This window comes from Oncorhynchus mykiss, chromosome 3, assembly GCF_057628025.1.
Source record: "Oncorhynchus mykiss isolate SJ-2025 chromosome 3, ASM5762802v1, whole genome shotgun sequence".
Taxonomy (NCBI): Eukaryota; Metazoa; Chordata; class Actinopteri; order Salmoniformes; family Salmonidae; genus Oncorhynchus; species Oncorhynchus mykiss.
The window spans coordinates 60,834,946-60,857,666 of record NC_143024.1 but is presented as its reverse complement, the minus strand read 5'-3'; the positions used below and the strand labels follow the sequence as shown (position 1 = coordinate 60,857,666).

The 22,721-nt window shown below is 44.2% G+C and overlaps 1 protein-coding gene across 8 annotated transcripts in view; it reads right to left on the bottom strand.

Moving 5' to 3' along the window:
- The window catches only part of ubr3 (ubiquitin protein ligase E3 component n-recognin 3), a 44,532-nt gene that overhangs the window by 8,502 nt on the left and 13,309 nt on the right, over positions 1-22,721 (bottom strand). Inside the window, exons 18-32 of one of the 8 annotated variants that reach the window (XR_016494741.1) lie at positions 22,416-22,557; positions 21,404-21,500; positions 19,841-19,985; positions 19,592-19,696; positions 19,012-19,188; positions 18,707-18,739; positions 15,370-15,815; positions 13,949-14,037; positions 11,518-11,667; positions 10,487-10,620; positions 9,530-9,640; positions 9,197-9,409; positions 8,755-8,891; positions 6,706-6,791; positions 3,875-4,019 (exon numbers count right to left, since the gene is read on the bottom strand). Coding sequence is in view for 4 of the 8 variants with exons in the window: in XM_021597131.3 (XP_021452806.3) it covers positions 3,917-4,019; positions 6,706-6,791; positions 8,755-8,891; positions 9,197-9,409; positions 9,530-9,640; positions 10,487-10,620; positions 11,518-11,667; positions 13,949-14,037; positions 15,370-15,815; positions 18,707-18,739; positions 19,012-19,188; positions 19,592-19,696; positions 19,841-19,985; positions 21,404-21,500; positions 22,416-22,557 (2,168 nt within the window). In the remaining 4 variants the exon portion in view is untranslated. The remainder of the gene's footprint in view (positions 1-3,874; positions 4,020-6,705; positions 6,792-8,754; positions 8,892-9,196; positions 9,410-9,529; positions 9,641-10,486; positions 10,621-11,517; positions 11,668-13,948; positions 14,038-15,369; positions 15,816-18,706; positions 18,740-19,011; positions 19,189-19,591; positions 19,697-19,840; positions 19,986-21,403; positions 21,501-22,415; positions 22,558-22,721) is intronic. The other 7 variants (XR_016494742.1, XM_021597131.3, XM_021597132.3 and 4 more) reach the window with 7 other exon arrangements.

Sequence of the window (22,721 nt, the reverse complement as noted above, 5' to 3'; positions counted from 1 at the left end):
CTGATGAAACCAAGATTGAACTCTTTGGCTTGAATGCCAAGCGTCACGTATTGAGGAAACCTGGCACCATCACTACGGTGAATAATGGTGGTGGCAGCATTGGCAGGGACTGGGAGACTAGTCAGGATCGAGGGAAAGATGAACAGAGCAAAGTACAGAGAGATCCTTGATGAAAACCTGCTCCAGAGCGCTCAGGAACTCAGACTGGGGTGAAGGTTCACCTTCCAACAGGACAACGACCCTAAGCACACAGCCAAGACAATACAGGAGTGGCTTTGGGACAAGTCCCTGAATGTCCTTGAGTGGCTTGAACTCGATCTAACATCTCTGGAGAGACCTGAAAATAGCTGTGAAGCGACGCTTCCCATCCAACCTGACAGAGCTTGAGAGGATCTGCAGAGAATGGGAGAATCTCCCCAAATACATGTGTGCCAAGCTTGTAGTGTCATACCCAAGAAGGCTCGAGGCTGTAATCACTGCCAAAGGTGCTTCAACAAACTAAAGGGTCTGAATACTTATTTCACTGATTTCCTTTTTTTTTTTATATACATTTTCAAACATTTCTAAAAAGCTGCTTTTGCTTTGTATTTATGGAAAATTGTCTGTAGATCGATGAGGGGGGAAAAAAATGATTTATCCATTTTAGTATACGGCTGTAACCTAACAGAATGTGGATAAAGTCAAGGGGTCTGAAAACGGGACGGGATGAATTAGGAGTCCCCCACTTTAATGCAGTGGGAGAAAGGAAAGCATTTTTCCTTATACCCCGTGACCCACTTCCACAATGCAACCCGAGCCACATATTGTTGTTGATTGCCACCTCCATTTAAAAATGGCAGCCCATAGAGAGCCTCCATCTCCACTCAAGACCTCCGGGGACATCGAATGAAGGGAGGTGCACTTACACAATAATACGTTCCATTTTGGGATGAATTAGGAGGGGGAATGCACCTTCCAGTTTAAATTGGAATACAATTGTGGGAGACTCCTTTGAACAGTTATTAAAATGTCCATTCAAAACGTTGTGCTGCGTTACTCTTTCTGAACGCACCTCAAACCTTGGCTCAAAGACATCTCCAACCACTGGGAATACACCTCAGTCTGTCCCTCAGGTAGGAAGCTAGAAACAGCGATGCTGAGTGACTGAACAGAAATAGCTTCTAATCAAAAGATAAGAGCTATTTTAGTAACTGCATGCAGGTTCCGGTATGTGCAAGACGCCCCCAAGCTGATTAGTGTGCTTCGTTCAGGAAGACCACTCCTGGTATCTGGTACTTCTCTAATCCATCCTACTAAAGTAAATCAGAATGATTGTTTACTATATTGAACACCTTTAACTTGTTCATCTTGAATTCTCCATTAGCCTAGAACAATTGAAAACTTCTTGATCTACCATAATATACATTTTAAATGGCTGACGCAAAAATCACTCAAATTCCTTCTATTCGCCCCACCACCTGTCAAAGAACTGTATTATAAACTGTACGTGAAAAACTTCCAAACAGCAGCAACAAGTAAAAGAGAAAGGAGGGGCAAAAAAAAAAAAAAAAGAGGACATGGACAAGACCGGATGGGACTAACCAATAGAAAGAGCAGAGACATCAGATCAGTTTGCCAGTTCAACAGAATATATTCTTTAGCCAACGCTGTTTAAGTGGACCCCTAGCTGGGTTTACCCATTCAATTCTGTCAATTTCCACCCAGATTATTCCCAATAACTACTGGTAGGTGCATGTTAGAGAGAATGTGCACGCTAAAATGCATTGAGCTGCAAAATAAATTGGGACAGTGACATTCATGGCTGTTTTTTGGGGCTCTGTAGTCCAGCACTTTGGATTTGAAATGATAAGCGAATATTGAGGTTAACGTGCAGACTCATCTTTAATAACACTTCTACATTAATGTGGATGTTGTCGTGACTACAGATAATCCTGAATAATGATGAGTGAGAAAGTTAGAATCACAAATATCATGTTGTAATGGTGAGAAGATTACAAGATCTACAAATTTGAGTCACAAGCTTGAGGTAGTCATTGTGTGCTATGAATATGGGACCAAATAGTTAACTTTTTACTAATTTAATTTGTCCCTCAAATGGGGGGGGGGACTATATATACACAAAAAGTGCTGTATTTCTAAACGGTTCACCCGATATGGATGAAAATACCCTCAAATTTAAGATGACAGTCTGCACTTTAACCTCAGTCATTGTATCATTTCAAAGAGGACAGAGCCAAAACAAAAAAAGTGTCACTGTCCCAATATTTGAGCCCACTGTAGATGCCCATTGCCTTTATCTTCAGGGCCAAGAACAAAGTCCTCCCTTGAATATACTATATACGCTGCCCTCAGTGGAGGCTGCTGAGGGCAGAACAGCTAATAATAATAATAATAATAATAATAATAATAATAATAATAATAATAATGGCTGGAATGGCGCAAATCAAAACACACAGAAACCCTGCGTTTGATACCATTTCACAAATTCCGCTCCAGCCTTCACCACGAGCCCGTCCACCCCAATTAAGATGCCACCAACCTCCCGTGGCTGACCTTAATATGCTGTGCACTTAACTTGCAATGACGTCACACTTCCAAATGCCCTCGAGGAGTCCCCCACTTTAATGCAGTGGGAGAAAGGAAAGCATTTTTCCTTATACCCCGTGACCCACTTCCACAATGCAACCCGAGCCACATATTGTTGTTGATTGCCACCTCCATTTAAAAATGGCAGCCCATAGAGAGCCTCCATCTCCACTCAAGACCTCCGGGGACATCGAATGAAGGGAGGTGCACTTACACAATAATACATTCCATTTTGAAGGCACTCGCCGGTTAATTCTAGCGTGCAATAGAAGAAAACCTTTATGACGCAGCAATCTGCTTTTCACTCCGTCAAATTCAAACAAAGACTTGCCTACAGTGAACATAAATATATGTTGCACATTTCAGTCAAATACAGATGACGAATAAAATCAGATGAGCAATGTAATTTTTTGAAAACGAGACTTATTTAAATGTAAGGCATCCCACATAAAATGGGCATCAGAGAGCGGTTATGAAAAACAGATTGTGTTTTAGTCAGACTAGGCAGGCACGGGCATCGACGTTCTCCGTCCTAGTTAAATAGAGCAACACGACTGGGGGGTGTCAATGACATAGTTGCCTTCCGGATCTCTAAGGGATTTTTGAACACGAAATTGCTCCTCCGAGACTCCTGCCTGGCTCGGAGCATTTAAATAGTAACAGGTGTAAAAGCTGTCTTCCACTGCTAACAGGGAGGGAGAGAGGTCGTTAGGTCACCTAATAGTGCTAAGTGTTATGCGACTGGGATGCTAATAGCTCTCAAGACTGAACCTGGGAAGCCAAACTGTTCAAGACAGAGCACGTCTGACCAACAAAAACAAGCTCTGTAGCGAGAGCATGAATAAAGGGGAGACTTTGCTTTGTTACATTTCTCTGTTTCTCTGAACCTGTAAAAGATGAGGCTGGGCAGCGGAGGGCTGAGATGTGTGGTGCGGTTGTTTCTCGGTGCAGTGATCGTGACGGGGTCGTTTCGCTCTCTAACGAGCACCCGGTAATTTGCCAGATGCAGCAATTATTGGTATCTATGGCAACCACGCATGGTGCCTTCTCGGTTTTTGGCTCCTCTTTGTCTAGAGGAAAAGCTGCAAGGGCCAGGGGGGGGATGGTGGTGTTTAGCGTGAGGGGAGAGTGGCACTGTGATTACAGGAAGGGTGCGTATGTGTTGAATGACTGTTAGGGTAAACTGGACTTAGGAGAGGGGTGTAGGGATGTCAGGTGGATCTGCACGACTCGGGGGGGTTCAGTGTGTGTAGTGGACCTGCAGGGCGAGGAGAGGAGAGTAGAGTACCGAATGTCTGTGTAGTGTAGCTTTAGGATGGCCGTCACTCACTCGTCTCTTCTCTGAGCCACCTGGGTCAACCTGGTCCAGGGATTGTACGCAGAATCAATGCTGTACAGACGCATGTGCATGGCAAGCACATGGAAAAGCTGATCTGAAAGACAGAAGGAAAAAAAACATGGATTTAAAAATGGTCAGTCAGATCAAAACACTGGAGCAGATATGGGACGGCTAACTGTAGCTGGCCACCTGCATGTCCACTGGCCAGTGCCTACTGGCACACCAAGCTGTGAGTGTATCAAAATGACAGATGCAGTTGACTTGAACTGATTGCACTGAGCGTAATGGTTTGGCTGGGTAGCGGCTGGGACAAAGCAGGCCAGATGGATAGACGGCACTACTCCGCTCCCAGCTATCCTCTCTGCTCAGGAGTCACACCTGTTCACTGTGGAACTAATGGAACATGAAGAGCGCCACACCTTTCTCTCGCTCTCACACACAATCAAATGTCATCTCTTCCTGGAACAATGTCCTCCTTTAATATTAAACACAAAAAAAAACCTCATTACATCTACTTCTCCTTAATGGCCCACTAAGGTAGTGCTCATTAGAACCAGAGTTAAATGTCTATTTGAAATTTGAAAAAAAAAAACATTAAAATTACACCTGTAAAGCATACCATATTACAAACCATAAGTTTGATATAGAAACCTGCGATCATGTTGGCTACTTTCTCTCACGAAGAACCACCAAGTGGTCTGAAATACTAATACAGTTCTTTACATCCAAATGACCTGTAGCCCAATATATATATATATTTTTTTTTTCCTTTCTTATTCTTCTGATAGTTATGACAGAGCTGTAATGCAGCAAAACATTGAATTCCAGTGCTGCAATGTGGACCTTCGGGTGAGTTGGCTCACACGGCTGTCAAAAACTAGAGCAACACTGCCCTCCACAGCTGACACATGGCTGCAGCAGGATACGACACAGAGGTCGAAGGAGGTGAGCGACTCTGCTTCAGTCCCTCCGTCTGTCAGATGGGGTTAGAGTCCCTCCACTAGAGGACGAAGATATGTGAAGAATGACACTGTGGTAGGAAGGATCGCCAGTCAATGCCCTTCAAGCTGGCAGGGGACCAGGCTTCAATTGCTGCTCGCATGGCTAACACCTCTTCCATCAGTCAGCCCCTGCTTGGTATGTGCCTGTTCTCCTCGCCCAGTCTGCTGCGATGTTCTGTACCCCCCCCCACAGCCACACGGTCTGACAGCAACAATAGAGAGGTATTCAGTTTGCCGTCAGATATTGATCTGGCTCTGCTTTCTATTAAAGCTCATGCTATTTGCTATGATCTTTACACCCCCCGCACTTGTTATCCCTCCGATATAGATTTGCAATGGCTGTGTGACTTATGTTGGGATTAGATTACTTTTACACCCACCCCCCTGCGGACAAACACTTCAAATGAGAAATTATCTTGGACACATCTCATCGTGATAGGCAGACACCTACCATAACAGTATTGTATTGGACGTTGAAGGCCATCTTCACTGTAAAGACCACTTCACGAGACTGGCCTAATTCAAAAATGGCAGCTATACCAGAGGCGAGCCATTTGAAGGTGGACTCTCCACAGTTGATTTAACGCGAGAGACTGCCGGCTCCACTCTCCAGCCCATGACATCCTCACCAGCTAAACGATAAAAGTGCCTTGTGGGATATGGGCTTAGGAACCCCCTTGGGTTGTAGTAGTTAGCGCATGTCCCCTGTACCCTGTACCCTCTTCCATGTCCCATTCCCTACGAAGAGGCAACACTAATGTACTGCAACTGAGTAAATGTGGCCGCCGGCGTGGCTACACAAGTAATGTAGCTCAGAAAACGGCAGTCCTCTAGTGTGAAATCTCTTTTGCCCCACTCAAGGGTGACAGGCGTCTCACTAGAGCAGAGAGCAGCCCGAATTTATCGGCACTAAACAGACTAATTAAACAGAGAAGGAAAAGGGACTGCACTCATCCCCAGGCTCAGCTCTGATAGAACATAATGTTTAACACATTAAAAAAGGTCAAGTTCAAATGACAGACTAAGTAGAATCAAGGAGAAACACCTTGGGCATCTCGAGTCGACCATCCAAAAATCAGAGCCTCGCATCTTCGTCTGCACCTCTGAGCATAAGTGTGTGTGTCGTCCTCCAATCGACCACCAATGTCGGAGGCTTGGTCTTCGGCATTGTTGTCACAGCGGGCAGAGTCACCGCTCAAGATGGCAACATCACTCGGCCTTCATTTCCAGTCCACCCCAGAGTGGACACCCTTGCCACACAATCAACTAAAACAGCACTTGACACGTTTGTCTGCTTCATTTACCCTGACGGCAGAACGCGTCGGCAACAGCTCACTTGGGATAGCATGTCTTCTTCCCTACCACTGCTAAATCGACAATCTTTACCAATGGTCCAACGGTTACACGGGCGAGCGGCTTCAATCTCACCTCAGACACTGTATTACACAAGGGACGTTGGGACAAGGCTTCCCACCACCTCCGATTCCCTCAAGTCCCCATAATCAGCCTAAATTCCAACGGTCCTTATCGTAAAAGAACAAAGACTAAAATGCTTCATACTAATTAATCTCTTTGAATCTAAAAAAAAATAATTAAAAACTGTTGTTGTATGAAACATGGGTCAATGGCTTTACACAAGGTCAACTTCGGATGTACACAATAGCTTAGTGGTCAAGTAGAGGGCAACACACTTCATTTAGCATGGAGTTGACGGAAGGAGGCTTCATGCATGTTAATCTAGTGAGAAGCAAGGCGAGGGGAGTGGTGTATTGTACTCACTGAGACAGGAGCGCTTGGCTGCAGCACTGGCTCCTCCAGAACACAGGTTACCTCCACGGTGCACCAGCTCCAGCTCCAGGTTTGTCCTGAGGAAGCAACCATTACTAAGCACACACACACAGTCAACTGCTAGAGCTTAGTAGGACAAGAGGAAGATTTTGGGGCATTTTCACAGCCATTTTTTAGCTCAGGCAGTCTGACAGGAGTTTTCCCCCCAATTCAGAAACAGGACTATTAACGTTCCTTCATGTCATCTACCTGCTATTGCAGTAGCGACCTAAGACGGGAGGGCTCGTAGCGACCTAAGACGGGAGGGCTCGTAGCGACCTAAGACGGGAGGGCTCGTAGCGACCTAAGACGGGAGGGCTCAACTAGCGAAATTATCACCAATATCTGGTGAGGTTACTTACTACTGGCTTTCCCTCTATTCACCCATTTTATAAGAAACATCAGATATAGAAGACGTAGCAGACATTAGCTGTTGTGTTTGTACCAGCTATTTCATATCAATAACAAAGAATTTAAATAGCTAGTCCATTGGCATAAAAGCTGTTCCATCCAGTTTCCCTTGTATAATCTCAGCTGTGAATTTCCCATGCATATCCAAAAACATTTCATTTAATATTTCAATTTCTGCAACCAAATAAAGAAAAAAAATGAAGACCATTAAGAGAAAAAAAATTGATATTGAAAGCAGATAGGTGTCGCATAAATTAGACTGAACAGGGGTTGTTTTGATCCTGGCACTGGACGTTTTCTCCCATAGGCTGGGGAGGCGGGGGCAAATCCTCGGGCTTCCTGGGAGAAAAAGCAATTTCACATAGATAATGCAGCCATGCCGAGCTTCATCTGGCTGCTACTGATAAGAGCGCCCTTCCGACAGAGGAATTTTCCACTGCTCAGGCAATTTGCGCTGTTCACTGAAATTGTGAAAGCCAACAGGCACCCAGACACAGGGAGCAAGGACTTCTCTCTGCAGGGCACAGGTTGAGAGAAAACAGGTGAGGGGGAGAGTGGCATGGGGAGGGGGAGGAGACTGGGAGGGGCCAAGGGCATCCCACAACCCTTTGCCTATGGTGAGAGCATAGAAATGACGGTTCCATTCTCTAGTCCCTGTAACGCATTATCAATTTCAGACCATGATAAATGCGTCATTTAACGTCATTTAGAGGAGCGTGTCCAAAGAAGAAAGATTTGGGCTCCAACACAGGAAGGGACAAAACTGTGAATAAGTACTCTGGAGAAAAAGAGCTCAAAAATCAGTCGGAGAGGCAGAGCAATAAACCCATACAGTCAGAGGTAATAAAGGATGGTGGAACCAAACAGTCAATACCATTTTACTGCAGCGTCAACTGACAAAGCTGCCAATGTTGCTTAGAGGAATTTCCAGCGACACCTCCAGCAACCACACTGCAGTACAATCAGAGGTATGAATAAAGCCAATCAAAAAAGCCTTCACAGCTACCGAGCAACTTCAAAAAAAAAAACACCAAGTAATCTATATATCCGGTGCAGTTACAAAGACTAGAATTCAATACGCTCCAACTGTACACTACAGATACAAAAGCCTTTTCAAGCGGCCCTCCTCAAGCGAAGAAGTGCGCTCAATGGATAAAAGCAACAAAACAGAAATACAGCTAGGCTAAACTGAGGAAATGTTGCAGTTCTCTTTCTGTGCCCAGTCATTGTAATGCAAGGCAGGGAGCTGGCTTCCAGAGCACAAAAGGAGAGGAGCAGACAGGCCAGGCGGCCAGTGTTTTAAAGTCAGAGTCAGTTGGCTGCATAACAGAGAGCAGTAGGAGGACCTCCCTGTCTGATTGGAGCACGCATAGGGGGTCACTAGCAACGGGAACACAGGCCATTGCTCATCTCCCTGGCCTGCACGACTCACACCATAAGTTACCAGGTGCACTTTCACTTAGTCTCATGGAGCTGGAAATGGAAAATTCTCCATATGACTGTGATAAATGGAGTTTCTCTTTGGTTTCATTATTTTGAAGCATTTCAGAGGAGTCTGTGGTGACATTTTGACTGTGTCGTGTCCCTCACCTGGCCACAGAGTACATGAAGAGGAAGTCGTTGTCAGGGGAACCAGGGTTCTTGCCATAGTCCATGTACTTCCTCTGGGTGGTGTTCTTGATGTCCTTGATGACCGACTCCATCTCTTTACTCAGGTTGGACTCCGTCTGGAAGGGAAAGGTTGCAAAGTGACTAAGCAGGATCTCCATTCTGAAATGTTGTTGACCATGGTAATATTGACATAATGGCCACCTACATGTATGCAAATCATTGGGAGAGTACATGAAACAAACCAGAGCAAATGTTTGGCAGGAAATGACAGGTGAAATATGTATTGAGGCCAAACTGGAGTAACACCAAAACAGCTACAATACTGTTGGCGTCAGTCTCATTTGTCAGGAAGTGTTAAGGTGGAGTGATCGGGGTCAAGGGGATAGAGTTGGGTGAAGCGGTGTATATCTCTCTGCCTTACAGTGGTGCTTACTGGGAAAAGCCCCAGCTGCTCCTGCAGGTCCTCCACCTCCTTCACCAGCACAGCGGTCTTCTTGTTGGTGGGCATGTGCCAGCTCACCACCTCGGTGCTCCGGCCCGGGCGGCAAGGCAGCACACTGTTGGCAAACTGTCTGCACAGCGGGCAGGTGAACTCGCCCTTATCCACAGAAAAGCCCTGCAGCACCTGGTCATTCTGGGTAAAACAAATATAGAAACTTTAACTATGCATGATTATTACAGGAAAGAGGGCAGGTAGGACTGTCCTATGTTATGACCCTTATGTTAATCCATACTTTCATAAGGACACTCTTACCCGCAGAGACACCATGTAGGACTTGTGGCAGTCTATGTGCAGGGTGTGTCCACAGGTCTGCACATACACACCCCCCTCCCAGCCTATTGAGACCGACTGCAGACAGGAACTCTGCGAAACAGACAAGAGAACAGCTCAAAACAAACAAGAGTCTCTTAAGTTCCATAACGGTAGAATGGAAACCACAGGGGGTTGGTGGCACCTTAATTGGGAAGGACGAGCTCGTGGTAATTGCTAGAGCGGAATGAGTTGAATGGTATCAAATATATCAAACACATGGTTTCCACACACGCCGTTCCGGACATTATTATGAGCCGTCCTCCCCTCAGCAGCCTCCTTTGACAGAAATATATACAAGAAGTTGATTTAACGACATTTCTACAGCAGCATTTTTATGTGCGAAAAAGCCAGGAGGAGCCTTTTCTGGAGAAAGAGACAAGAAATGGCAGAACAGCAGTGCAGCTAACACCCGAAGACCGTGGCAGGGTTTCTTTGTCACGCCGACTAACTGCCTCAGCACTCCCAGAGAGGGGTAGAGGAGGAGTGAGGGAGGAGAAGCTCTGTCGGGAGGTCTTAATCTTCCATGCCTGATTCTCTCAGTTTTCTGGCTGCTGGAGTCTGGAGCTGCTGACAGACTGGCAGGCTGGAACACTTGGCTGGGGGTTGGGCTGCTGAATCACCTGAACCCAGCTCAGGAGGAAAAAGGTTCAACATGCATGATGGGAATCCACCCTTTATGTGCATAAAATAGGCTTAGAGAAAGACTTCAGAAAAACGGCAGTGCTTACATTGAAACGCTTCCCTGTGTGTTACAGTTGAGCCTTTACTAGCTAGATCCAAGCCAAGGACACAAGGGAGAAGTAGAGGACATTTTTTTTTTTAAAGGAAGGAAAGAGAGTGCGAGGTAGAGAGAGTGTGTGTTTAAGTGACTGGGTTTTTCCCAGTCAAGACACCTACATCTTTGAAGAAGCGTTGCATGAGAGCGAGTCTGACGTCGTGAGCCGCCCCGCACGTGTCCGCTGGGTAGATGTGCTCATCGTCAGTGGTCGGCAGTTTCTTCGTCTCGTCACTTTTGCATCGGTGTCCCAGCACTGAAACAAAAATCAGAGCATGGGGGCTCGCAGTGAGTGACAATGAGCTTTATTATAAATGTATTAGCATGAGTAATGAGCTCTCAGAATCCCATTTATAGATCACCATAACATTTATATAAAACAATCAAGGGCAATGATTGCTTGGAGAACAGGTCACGTTTTAGGAGTGCCTGTAGTCAAACGCAGATGTTTTCCCCTTCCCACATCAGGAATAGAGGATAGTGACTGATACGTCAGTTGATAATGACAGCTAATCTCCCGAACATCCACTCAGTAAATCAGTGGCAGTCTGGGATTTTGTTTTATATTTCTGCTGCAAATGATTAAGGCTTCCCATCTATGAAAAGGACAATAAAGATCTGACAGATAATTAACTTAGTGTTTACATTGTCTTTTGAGAGGCGTAATATGAAATAGCAGGTGGCAGATCATATAAGGTGTTCTTTTGATCTTGAGGCAACGAGCGTTCCCAAACCGCAACTAATTGCTAATCAATCATGCCGTCTATTTTCATGACAGTGAATGATCCTGTCCGGCAGCACGGCATAGAAAGGCAGTATGAAAACTCGGCCAGGGATCAACATGAATGATAAATGAGCCAATTAAAACAACAGCTAACCTGCCTATTAAAATGTGATTTTCCAATATGCTGGTGCTAAGCTGCCATGAATAACAGTGTATCTTTAAACAGGCAAGGGCTGTGCTAAGGGGGAAGTAGATTTTCATATCAATGAAATACACTACCTTTAAATTTGACTCCGTATTGCTAGTTCATTTTGTAGGTGGTTGAAATTGAACAACAAAATCAGGACAGTGGTAAGACAAAAGGCAAACGGTGTAGGCCATTAATTCAGATGTGTGACACACTGAGGGGGGGATACAGTGCCGTAGTACCTGACGATGCCTGAAGGAGAACCACCAGGCCAGTGGGCCGGTCCTCAGTGGAAGGGCCACTCTGGCCACAGATCACACAGTCATAGAGGACCTCAGACTCCATCACCTCCGAGGCACCCAGGTCCATGGCTGCTTCAGCGTCCGGGGATTCTGACAGGCACAAAGGGTTACTCTTGGGTCTTTAATAAAAACACTTGATTAATACCACATTTAAAAGCTTCATCAGAAATGCTGGAGATGTATCATATCTAGATAATATTTTGGAGCTGGATAGAAATGTTGCATTCTTAACAGCTTTTCTGATCAATTGACATTAAACTAACAGCGAGAAGACACATTGGAATAAAACGTTTGGAGCGCAGGGCAGATATTGGCAAGCAATCTGCAAAATGTTAAAAAAATATTAAAAACTTTAGGAAGGTAATGTGGTGTGAAACTCTGCAGTTTTTGGGGCCGGCTAAAACCGGGTGATAATAAAATTCCATTAGAGGTGGTCACCGGCAGATACGCTCACATTCCTGCCTAGAAATAATACCATGCTCAATTACCTTGTTCTTCGCTAACTCCGAGCAAATCAATGACTAGAGTGAAGCAAACACGGGTCTTGACGTTTCCACTTTGGTGAAAAAGCATGTATTTTTCCCAAATACAGGATGAGAGAGGGTGGGTAAAGAGGGTAGGCATTGACAAAAGAACAGGAGGCTTTCAGACAACCTTGTCACTGCATTAGTACGCACATTACCACTCCACCTAATGTGTGCATTAGAGCACCACTCACTGTACTGGAAAGGAATACAAACATCACTGTGCCTAGCATCAATGCTTCCAATAACCACACTTCAGCTCTCTGCTTCTTCTGTCCAAGGGATTGGCATGGCGCTAGAGATTAATTACTGATGTGAAATTAGTTTTAAAATGTTAAAGACCGTGTTCAATTTGAACAGTAAAGTTTGCGTAGAAATGTCAACCCGTGTTGGAATTGATTTATTGCTTCAGGGTGCAATATGATCTCAGGAGAGGTCAGCGTGTTCCAGGGGAAATAAACAGTTTGCATTAGATGTCAATGGAACAGCTCAGGCCTCAGGCCCTCAGTATACACAGCACACACACAGAGCTGGAGAAGGGCTGGGAGACAAGGACACCCGTGTTGCTATGCAGGACTACTGCCTTGCTAAGTTGCTATGCTATTTCTCTCTACTATACACACACACACACACACGTAAAATCCTAGTCAATATTGTAGCGTGATTGTCGGTACAGCTAACTCTATTTAAAAGCAGCAACGGGAGATTAATGCTTGAACAGATCCTCTTACTGTTGGACAAATTTGTCTGGTAAAAATTCCAGTGCAAATATTTATATTATCTGGGACCTTTGATTTTAATCTGTGAAACAAATGTAGCCCATGAGAAGTCAAGATCATTCTTTATACTGATAAGATACAAACACAAGCTAAATCCTTTCAATACATGTGGGTTAATGTCAGCCGGGACACCTACAAAAAAGAATCAGAAACATAGTGAAAGTAGTCTTAGCTGTGGTAGATTTCTTCAATGGCAGTGCACATTCTCCATGTATATTGTTAAACCATTCAGCCAATACATTTAGTTGTATTACATCTTTTGACAAAATCAGAAAAAACGCAATGAAGTTAATGATCATCTCTCTGTCTGCCCCTAGTTGTGCCAATACAGTAGAGGTATGTGAGGTGGATGTTGTGTATGTGAAACTTGTAGCCAGCCAGCCAGCCAACAGTTAGCCTGAGGGAGATTAGAGGTAATTCCCAAATGGCACCCTATTTAGTTTATAGTGCACTACTTTTGACCGGGACCCATAGGACTCTGGTAGAAATTAGTGCACTATATTGGGGAAAGGGTGCCATTTGGGATGTGGCCCTGCACACAAGGCGTCCTAGCCTGCTCAGCCGGAGGCCCATCCGTAGCCCTGCCTAAGTGCTCCCTCTGATCAGAGACCATTATTCATCCACTAATCACACTGTGTCAGGGTGGTCCCTGTGAGTCCATCCCACTATTAGTGCTTTGATCCGCAGTGCCCTCAACCAGCACGGCTCCAGTCTCAGAGGAGTGCTTTACTCTCATTGCTCCTAACAGGCCTGGGGAAACCAGGGAGGCCTGAGGGCTGTGGCCAGTGTCACCTTGCCACATTGAAAAATAAATAAAAGCAAAGCTGTATATATATATATTTTTTTTTTTAACTTTCCTTCAAGGACTATAATGGAACGTGTGCACGTGTACGTCCTCAACAATAGTAGAGTCCACTTTAAAGTTATTGAGAACCAGGCCCTGTATCCAAGTGCTAGAATATAATAGCACACCATGTAACAAATCTGACAATATATTAGTACATCTAAAAGCTTGGAAAGGTTCTGAATAATCAACTTTCCTGTGTATCCTGTGGGGTCACTCCTTACCGACATCCATGGCCGTTTCCATGAAACTCTTCTGTCTGGAGGCAAACTCAGCCAGTAGCTTCTGCTGTCTCTCTCGAGCCCTCTGACGCCTGAAAGACCAGTAAACTCAACTTAGCATAGAAGACTACATAGAAAATTGTCATCATGATACATCAGTCAAACCATTTTATGTAACTGTCAAAGTGTTGCATAGCGTGGAAAGTCTGAAACCACCACACAAAAACAAATAAACATCCTATCGCGCTATTCAAATCAAAATGTACTTAAAATAGAGTGCCGAGGCATATGGCCCAGACTTCCATTATTTTGATGCAGGAGTAATGCCTATTCTCTACACACTGAAGGGGTTAACCCATCTCTATAGCAACAGCTTCTGTGGGTAAGTGGAAACGCTTGGTTTTATATAACACTGAAAGCCCTTCTCTCAATGACTAGCCATTAAATCACCACTACTCACCCACCAGTGCATTCTCATTTCCAGAGTGACTGTCTGACCGTCACAGATGCTCATTTTCCCCCTCAGACGCTAGCACAAAGGGATACTATAAAGCCCTCAAACTCAACTCTGGAACCTCGAAGCCAGTTCCACTACCTTTTTCCATTGTTGCCCGGTAAAATCAGGGACTGATTTAGACCTGGGACACCTGACGGGTGTAATTAGTTATCAGGTAGAAAAGAAAACAAGCAGGCTCCGGACCTCGTAGGGTCAAAGTTGAACACCCGTGGTATAAAGTGTAAGATGAACTTTGTAGTATTTGGACACAATACATACAAAGTAAGCGTCTGATTTGAATGCGGTTACAGTATGTGACTGGGTGCAGGGCTGGCAAGGGGATTATTTCCCTGACTGTAGCGTCTGTGCAGACTTCCAGAGAGCAGGGTTGAATGTAAATAGAGACCCCTAATAAGAGGACATAAACAAATGGTGACAGGAGTGCCACAGCTCAGTAATTCCCACTGACAGCTTCAGGGGCACAGACGGCCCGCCTGAGAAATGTGCGGCATCCCTTTCCGCTTTCCTCTGCCATTGGCTGTCCCACAGTCGCCCTGGCACCACCGCGAGCGAGAGATGCTACCTTTGTCTTTGTCTGCAGGTCTAGTCAACCCAAAAATAGGTCATCATGGAGTGCTTATAGCCCATTCCATCATCTTTAGGGGTGGGAATAGAATAAGGATGTTGTGGCCGGTGAATGTGAGCGGAACTGCCAAATCCGGCTTCATCTTCATTTCAAAAGAATCCACAGTGGGGTGAAGGGGGATTTACAGAATACAAATTCCCTCTGCAGAACCCCTTTGAATAACTTCAAAATATGGTCTCATTTCAAAGGCTAATAACCTTTTAGAATTGTATTAATTTAAAAAGTGGTACAGATAAGTTGGTGTTTATGGTTTTGCAAACAGGACAGGAGCCTGTAACAAACCTCTCGTCCTTGTCCATGGTCTTCTTGTCAGTGGGGCTGTTCTTCTTGGGAGCGACGGGAGGAGAGACCTTCCCACAGATCTCCTGGATGCTGCGCTTGCTCTGGCGGCTGCGCGTGGCCGCCTTGGTGAGGATGCGCTCGATGGCGGTGATGCCATCCCCGTGGGCGTGGCTGTTGGTTTCCATATCCTCCAGCCAAGTGGCCGACAGAGAGTTCTGCTTGGCCGACAGCTTCTGGTGCAGCTTGATGAGCAGGGAGAGCATGCTCTCGCGGATCTCCAGGATCTCTGTGACCAGCTGGGGAGGCGTGCCGGGCGGGACCCAGCGTGTAGAGCTGCTCTTGGGCCTCACCACCTGGCTGGCCTCGGTGCTGCTGCGGTTGATGATCTCCTGGAACTTCCTCCTGCGCTCCGCCACCAGGCTGAACACCTGCGCCTCCCGGACGTTCTACAAACAGCAGAAAAACACATGAGATCTCTGACACACACTTTCCCAAACCTGCAGTTCAAATAAATGGCACTCACTAAATACATGCAGATGATGTAAGCCGTTACATAACCAGCAGAAATACTCTAATCGGATTAGATACTTTTGAAGAACTAGATTAGTTCTAGCATTAAAATTTTGAATTCAGAAAGGATGTTTAATTTTTTATTTTTAAGTTAAGTTTGTTTCCTGCCTGAGCAAGTGACCACAAGTCAGCGACCACTGTGATGACACACCATATGAATTTTGATGGATCACGGGAAAAGAACAGGAATAGGCTTTGAAGGCAAAAGTCCAAGATTGGAAGACCTATGGTGCAACTAAGATTATACATCCAAGTTGAATAACCGATTGGAGATAAGGACGACAGCAGTGGTGTAAGCTACTGGTGATACAGATATCACTTATTATTGACATGTACATAGCGAATCACACTGCTGCTCTCTAATTTTGCACCTTACGGATTGTGGATGGCTGTATATAAAATTTATGAGCATATTTTAACCCAATAATGATTGAATTGAAGAAGAAGATGGTCTTTTACCAAATAGGGCTGAGTCCATATTATGGCAAGAACAGCTCAAATAAGCGAAGAGAAACGACAGTCCATCATTATTTTAAGACGTGAAGGTCAGTAAATGTGGAAAATTTCAAGAACTTTTAAAGTTTCTTCAAGTGCAGTCGCAAAAACCATCAAGCGCCATGATGAAACTGGCTCTCATGAGGACCGCAACAGGAAAGGAAGACCAGGAGTTACCTCTGCTACAGAGGAGAAGTTCATTGGGGCTACCAACCACAGAAATGGCAGCCCAAATAAATGCTTCACAGATTTCAAATAACAGACATCAACTGTTCAGGGGAGACTGCATGAATTATGCCTTCATGGTCACCAAGGACACGAATAAGAAGAGACTTGCTTGGGCCAAGAAACACGAGCAATGGACATCAGACCGGTGGAAATATGTCCTTTGGTCTGATGTGTCCAAATTTGCGATTTTTGGTTCCAACCCCTGTCTTTATGAGACGCAGAGTAGGTTAACAGGTGATCGCCGCATGTGTGGTTCCCACCGTGAAGCATGGAGGTGGGTGTGATGGTGCTTTGCTGATGCACACTTAACCAGCATGGACACCACAGCATTCTGCAGCGATACGCTATCCCATCTCGTTTGCACATAGCGGGACTATCATTTGTTTTCCAACAGGACAATGACCCAACACACCTCCAGGCTGTGAAAGGGCTACATGACCAAGAAGGAGAGTGATGGAGTGCTGCATCAGATGACCTGGCCTACATAATCACCCGACCTCAACCCAATTGAGATGGTGAAGGAAAAGCAGCCAACAAGTGCTAAGCATGTGGGAAGTCCTTCAAGACAGTTGGAAAAGTATTCCAGGTAAAGCTGGTTGAGAGAATGCCGAGAGTGTGCAAAGCTGTCAAGGCAAAGGGTGGCTACATTTGAGACTCTTCAATAAAAATATATTTTGATATGTTTAACACTTTTTTGGTTCCTAGATGATTCCATGTGTTATTTAATAGTTTTGATTTCTTCACTAGTTTTCTACAATGTAGAAACAAGTACAAATAAAGAAAACCCTTGAATGAATAGGTGTTCTAAAACGTTTGACTGGTACTGTACATAAAGTATTCAGATTCCTTGAATTTTCCACATTGTTACGTTACAGCCTTAATCTAAAAAATAAAAAAATACATTTTTTAAATTAAAATAATATACACTGCTCCAAAAAATAAAGGGAACACTTAAACAACACAATGTAACTCCAAGTCAATCACACTTATGTGAAATCAAACTGTCCACTTAGGAAGCAACACTGATTGACAATAAATTTCACATGCTGTTGTGCAAATGGAATAGACAACAGGTGGAAATTATAGGCAATTAGCAAGACACCCCCAATAAAGGAGTGGTTCTGCAGGTGGTGACCACAGACCACTTCTCAGTTCCTATGCTTCCTGGCTAATGTTTTGGTCACTTTTGAATGCTGGCGGTGCTTTCACTCTAGTGGTAGCATGAGACGGAATCTACAACCCACACGAGTGGCTCAGGTAGTGCAGCTCATCCAGGATGGCACATCAATGCGAGCTGTGGCAAGAAGGTTTGCTGTGCCTGTCAGCGTAGTGTCCAGAGCATGGAGGCGCTACCAGGAGACAGGCCAGTACATCAGGAGACGTGGAGGAGGCCGTAGGAGGGCAACAACAACCTTTCAAGAGAAGCTCAGAGTGCTAGTTCATATGCTTAGAGAAAATTCAACCCCCTAACTTTAAAATTATTATTTTTTTAAACGCTTGTGATTAACCCAGACAAAGGACCGGAGCACTGTTAAATAAACCTACATCATACAGCCCAGTCGGAGCGCCACCAATCAAAGTCACGTGCAGTTAAAGAGCATTTACCCAGACTCACATGATACTGAACAAAAATATAAAAATGGATTTAGCTGAGTTACAGTTCATGTAAAGAAATCAGTCAGTTGAAATAAATTCATTAGGCCCCAATCTATGGATTTCACATGACTGAACATTTGTAGGATCTTTTATTTCAGCTCATGAAACATGGGACCAACACTTTACATGTTGCATTTATATTTTTGTTCAGTGTAGTTTCAGCAGTCAAGAGGGAAACCCCATCAGAGCACTAAACAAACCAAGGCAGAGTGCAACCTCAATGACTAAAAATCATAAGACACACAAATATAACAGAGGAGAGCATAACGTAGACATGAGGTTTTTCACACAACGGTCAGAACAGAACACACTCCAAGGCCCTGAGGAAATCAACCAGGTCTTCCTCTTCTTAATATGACCAAACAAACACTCCAATGCAAACAGCTACCTCTCGCCAATTCCCTGTCAGACGCCTGGAATTCTGTGGAGCAAAAGTACGGCAAACCAACATACGTAAAATGCTTCTCAAACATGACCCGCCAAAGAGCAACCTCTCCGCATCAGGAAGAGGATATGACAGGCTACATAATACAAAAATAACCAATATACCAAACGCATTGAATGAACATTATACCTTATCTACCTGGAGGCAAGCAATTCTGAGCCCACTGAACATGAAATGTAGTATGAATACATAAGTAGTGTCAGTACCACCCGGTGTGCAGGCAGGGTAGAGACAGAGGTTTATCTGACCTGACCGAAGTTGGATGCCTCAGCGCTGGTGCTGGGAGGGGGATCTTTCTCCCTCTTCACCTCGGGGGCAGTCTCAGGCACCCTCACCCTCACGTAGTTGATGACATGGTGCAGGTTGGACAGGAGGTTGGTGCCTGGGAACCAGCTGTCATGGCAGTGCTCCTCAATGCAAGGTTCCTAGTCACAGTATATGAGACAGATTAATGTGAAGAACACCTTGATGGTCCCTTAATAAGACTTAAACTAAATAACACGTTGAGAGCTTGGGACTATAAAAGGGGACTATCTGCAAAACAATGATTGAGATAATTGGTTTTAAAGTTCTGAACCTTCATTGGTTTTAAAAACAGTGTGAACTATGTTTTATCTTGTAGTCTTTTGAACTTAACATGAATTGGGGTATTTAGAGTACAATATAGGTAGATCATTGCCCAGAACAAGGCTATGTCAATAGCACAACTTTGACAAAAATGCAGATAGAACCTAAACTCTCAACATGTTACCAACAATGTCTTTTTTTTTTTATGTTGTCTTCGAGTGGCTAAAGGTCAGATAGTGATCAAGCCAGTATACATCTTACCTCATCCTCCTTGTCCTCTTGAACCTGGTTGTCCAAGCCCAGCTCAATCAGGTAGAGCACCATGCAGAGAACATGCTCAGACATGTTGGAGTGATCCAGCCAGATCTAAAACAAAACATAGTTCTGCCAAATTCAAATCATAGTGCAATCTCACCATCAGTTATATCAAACAATTACATTTTGAATGACAGGTGTTTTTTTTGCATGACAAAATATAATATGAATGAAGAGAGCAGTTGGAAGGGTCACCTTGTAAAGCAGAGTGAAGATGACAATGTGAAGAGTCTTGCAGTGCAACAGCCTGTCCAGGCCTTTGTAACATGGGTGCAGAGGAGTCCTCTCTTTGTACGGTGGCCATGGATTCCCTGTCGTGTGCATTCCAGACTGTTTCAAGCTGGGTACAACAACAAAATCAGGTCAATTCCATGCAGTAACAGTCAATTGAAAATCACATTCAATAGATATGCATGTGTGATGTTGAATGGATAGGTAATAATGTGACACTAAATCCTCTAGAGTAATTTACCACACAAAATCTTTCAGTCTACGCAATGGAACAGCCAATCGGCTGAAAGTGTCACAGTATTAGCCATGACAGGATTGTGGTTATATAAAACGTTGCCTGGCTGACAGGCAATCCATCATATTCAAACAGTGTGAACCAGTAACATAAGCCTGATGTCACAGACTGAGTTGGGGAAATAGCAACTACAATATGCCTGAAGAAGGAAATAAGCTATCGTGTGGTCATGACATCAGGTGTACTACATTCCATACCAGAATAGTTTCTTTCAACGTGATGAAATGATAATCGAAAAATACCAAAACAGAAATGAAAAACAGGTATTTCTTGTTCAACATTGATAGAATTGCTTGGATATCTACATTGCCTTTGTTCACTATAGCCTACATTTAGTTTTGAAGAAATCCTAGAGGAACAAAAGCCCTTAAATCCATTACCCATGTATGCTTTGCTTGCCCTTTAACTGCTATTTCAAATGAAGAAATGCTGCCAGGAGGACACTTCTGTACATTCAGTTAGTTCACATCTTAAAGAGATCTTCAGGAAATTAACCTAACACTATCTCCTTCACCCCAACCATCACATTTGTCTTCGGAGACGTCCAACCTAAATCTAACAGGGGAAGGATTTCCTCAATTCTATTACAGTTTGCCTTGAAATATTGATTTTACTCGACAGAGAACTAATTGGAACCAACCCCATCACCATGTTGGCCTAACCCCACTTTTCATTATGTTGGCCTAACCACCATCTTTCCTCCCTTCACCATGTTGGCCTAACCACCATCGTTCCTCCCTTCACCATGTTGGCCTAACCACCATCATTCCTCCCTTCACCATGTTGGTCTAACCACCATCTTTCCTCCCTTCACCATGTTGGTCTAACCACTCTTCATTGTTTGCCTAAACCACCATCTTTCCTCCCTTCACTATGTTGGCCTAAACCCCCTCCCTATGTTGGTCTAACCACTCTTCATTGTTGACCTAAACCCTCTCTTCACTGTTCGCCTAACCACTCTCTTCAAGGCCAGATGGGAACAGCGACCCTCTAACATTCAGCAGGGCATGACATCCACCCATTCAGTTTGGCATGGCTGTTGAAACATTACCATCCCAACTGTGGAACTGAACGAACCAGAACTATATAAAAAGACCCTAAATGTACTGTTAAAATACATATGTATTCATAAATAACCAGTCAAAACCCTAACTACTCACATGCCTTGAAAAAAATGAAATAAACCATTCACTTCCAGGTGGAAGCGATGAGCTTAGTGACCATTAACTTACAATGCTGAGTATCTGTCCATTGCTGACTGGACATCACGACGGTAGACTGTTCTGAGAACCACCATGATGGGGTCAAACTCCTTCTCCCACACCTCCTCTAGAAAACAGAAAGAAATCCTTTAGGAACACCTGCTAAAAAAAAATGTTATTTTTTTATAAAATCGCCGACATACAATTCATTCTTCTTTTTTTTTCTTTCTTTCTACTGAGCTATGAGAAAGTGGTGTTAGGCTGCCACCCAAGTGGAATGTGAAATGACAGTGAATGTGGAGTTGCAAAGACAATCTGATGCCTCCATGACAAAACTAAACGCTGTTCTGATTGTTACCAGCCAACAGAAGAATCATATCAGCAGAAAATGGCCTCATAAAACAGATCGTATAGGAGGTGAGGTCTCCATTAGAAATACCCATTTAAAACTGGACATTGGGCCAAAATGGCTCAAACGACAACAAAGTCACATGGCTGATATTAAGATAGGACACGTAATGAGACAAATCCTGATATCATAAAACGCACAATTTTATAAGAGCCATTGACTTAAAAAATACACAGGTCTCTGCAGGCAATGCCCTATATTTGGTAACAGGGGAGACAAAGCATATAGATGTAACTGCCTGAAGGGCATCACAATAACGAAGACTTTCAGACGGACCTCGTTTTGATTTAGTCTTGTGAATTGTGCAAGTTACTAGTTCTGTATGGGTAGAACTATAGTCAACTGTGGTGCATGAGTGCCCTCTCAAGGCAGACTGGTGAAAAAGCACCTGTGATTATGTTCAAATGGAAAGCAATACGCTTGGTGATGATCCAACAAAGCATTTGGACAGCATTAGTCACACACCGTAGCAAAACTTTTGCACCATAGTAAAATGTTTTGCAAAAAGAAAAAAAAGGACAACGAGTTCATTGGACAAACTCCGGGAGGTCCCTCCCTGTTAAGTTCCTATTTGCTTCCATTCTGTAGCTAGTGAATTCACACCAGGCCATGAGATAAAAATGGACAACTTACCTTTAGGTGTGTACATGCCCTGCTGCATGGAACCCCCAGGTTCAAACACAGGGGCTTTGAAGTCAGCCACGGCAGACAGCATCTCCTCAAAGCTGCAGCTTCCTGGGACGATTCCACTCTTGGGGTTGGGATTCTCAGGAATCTGAATATTCACTTAAGGAAAGTATGCACCTAGGCAAATGTGCAGCATAATAAATGTGACCCCAAAAATGTAAAATGCAAAGACTGTTGGCTGTGTGTTAAAAGATGCAACTTTACATCGATTAAACCAGTCACAATCAGATTCACATGTAATAACAAGGGGAA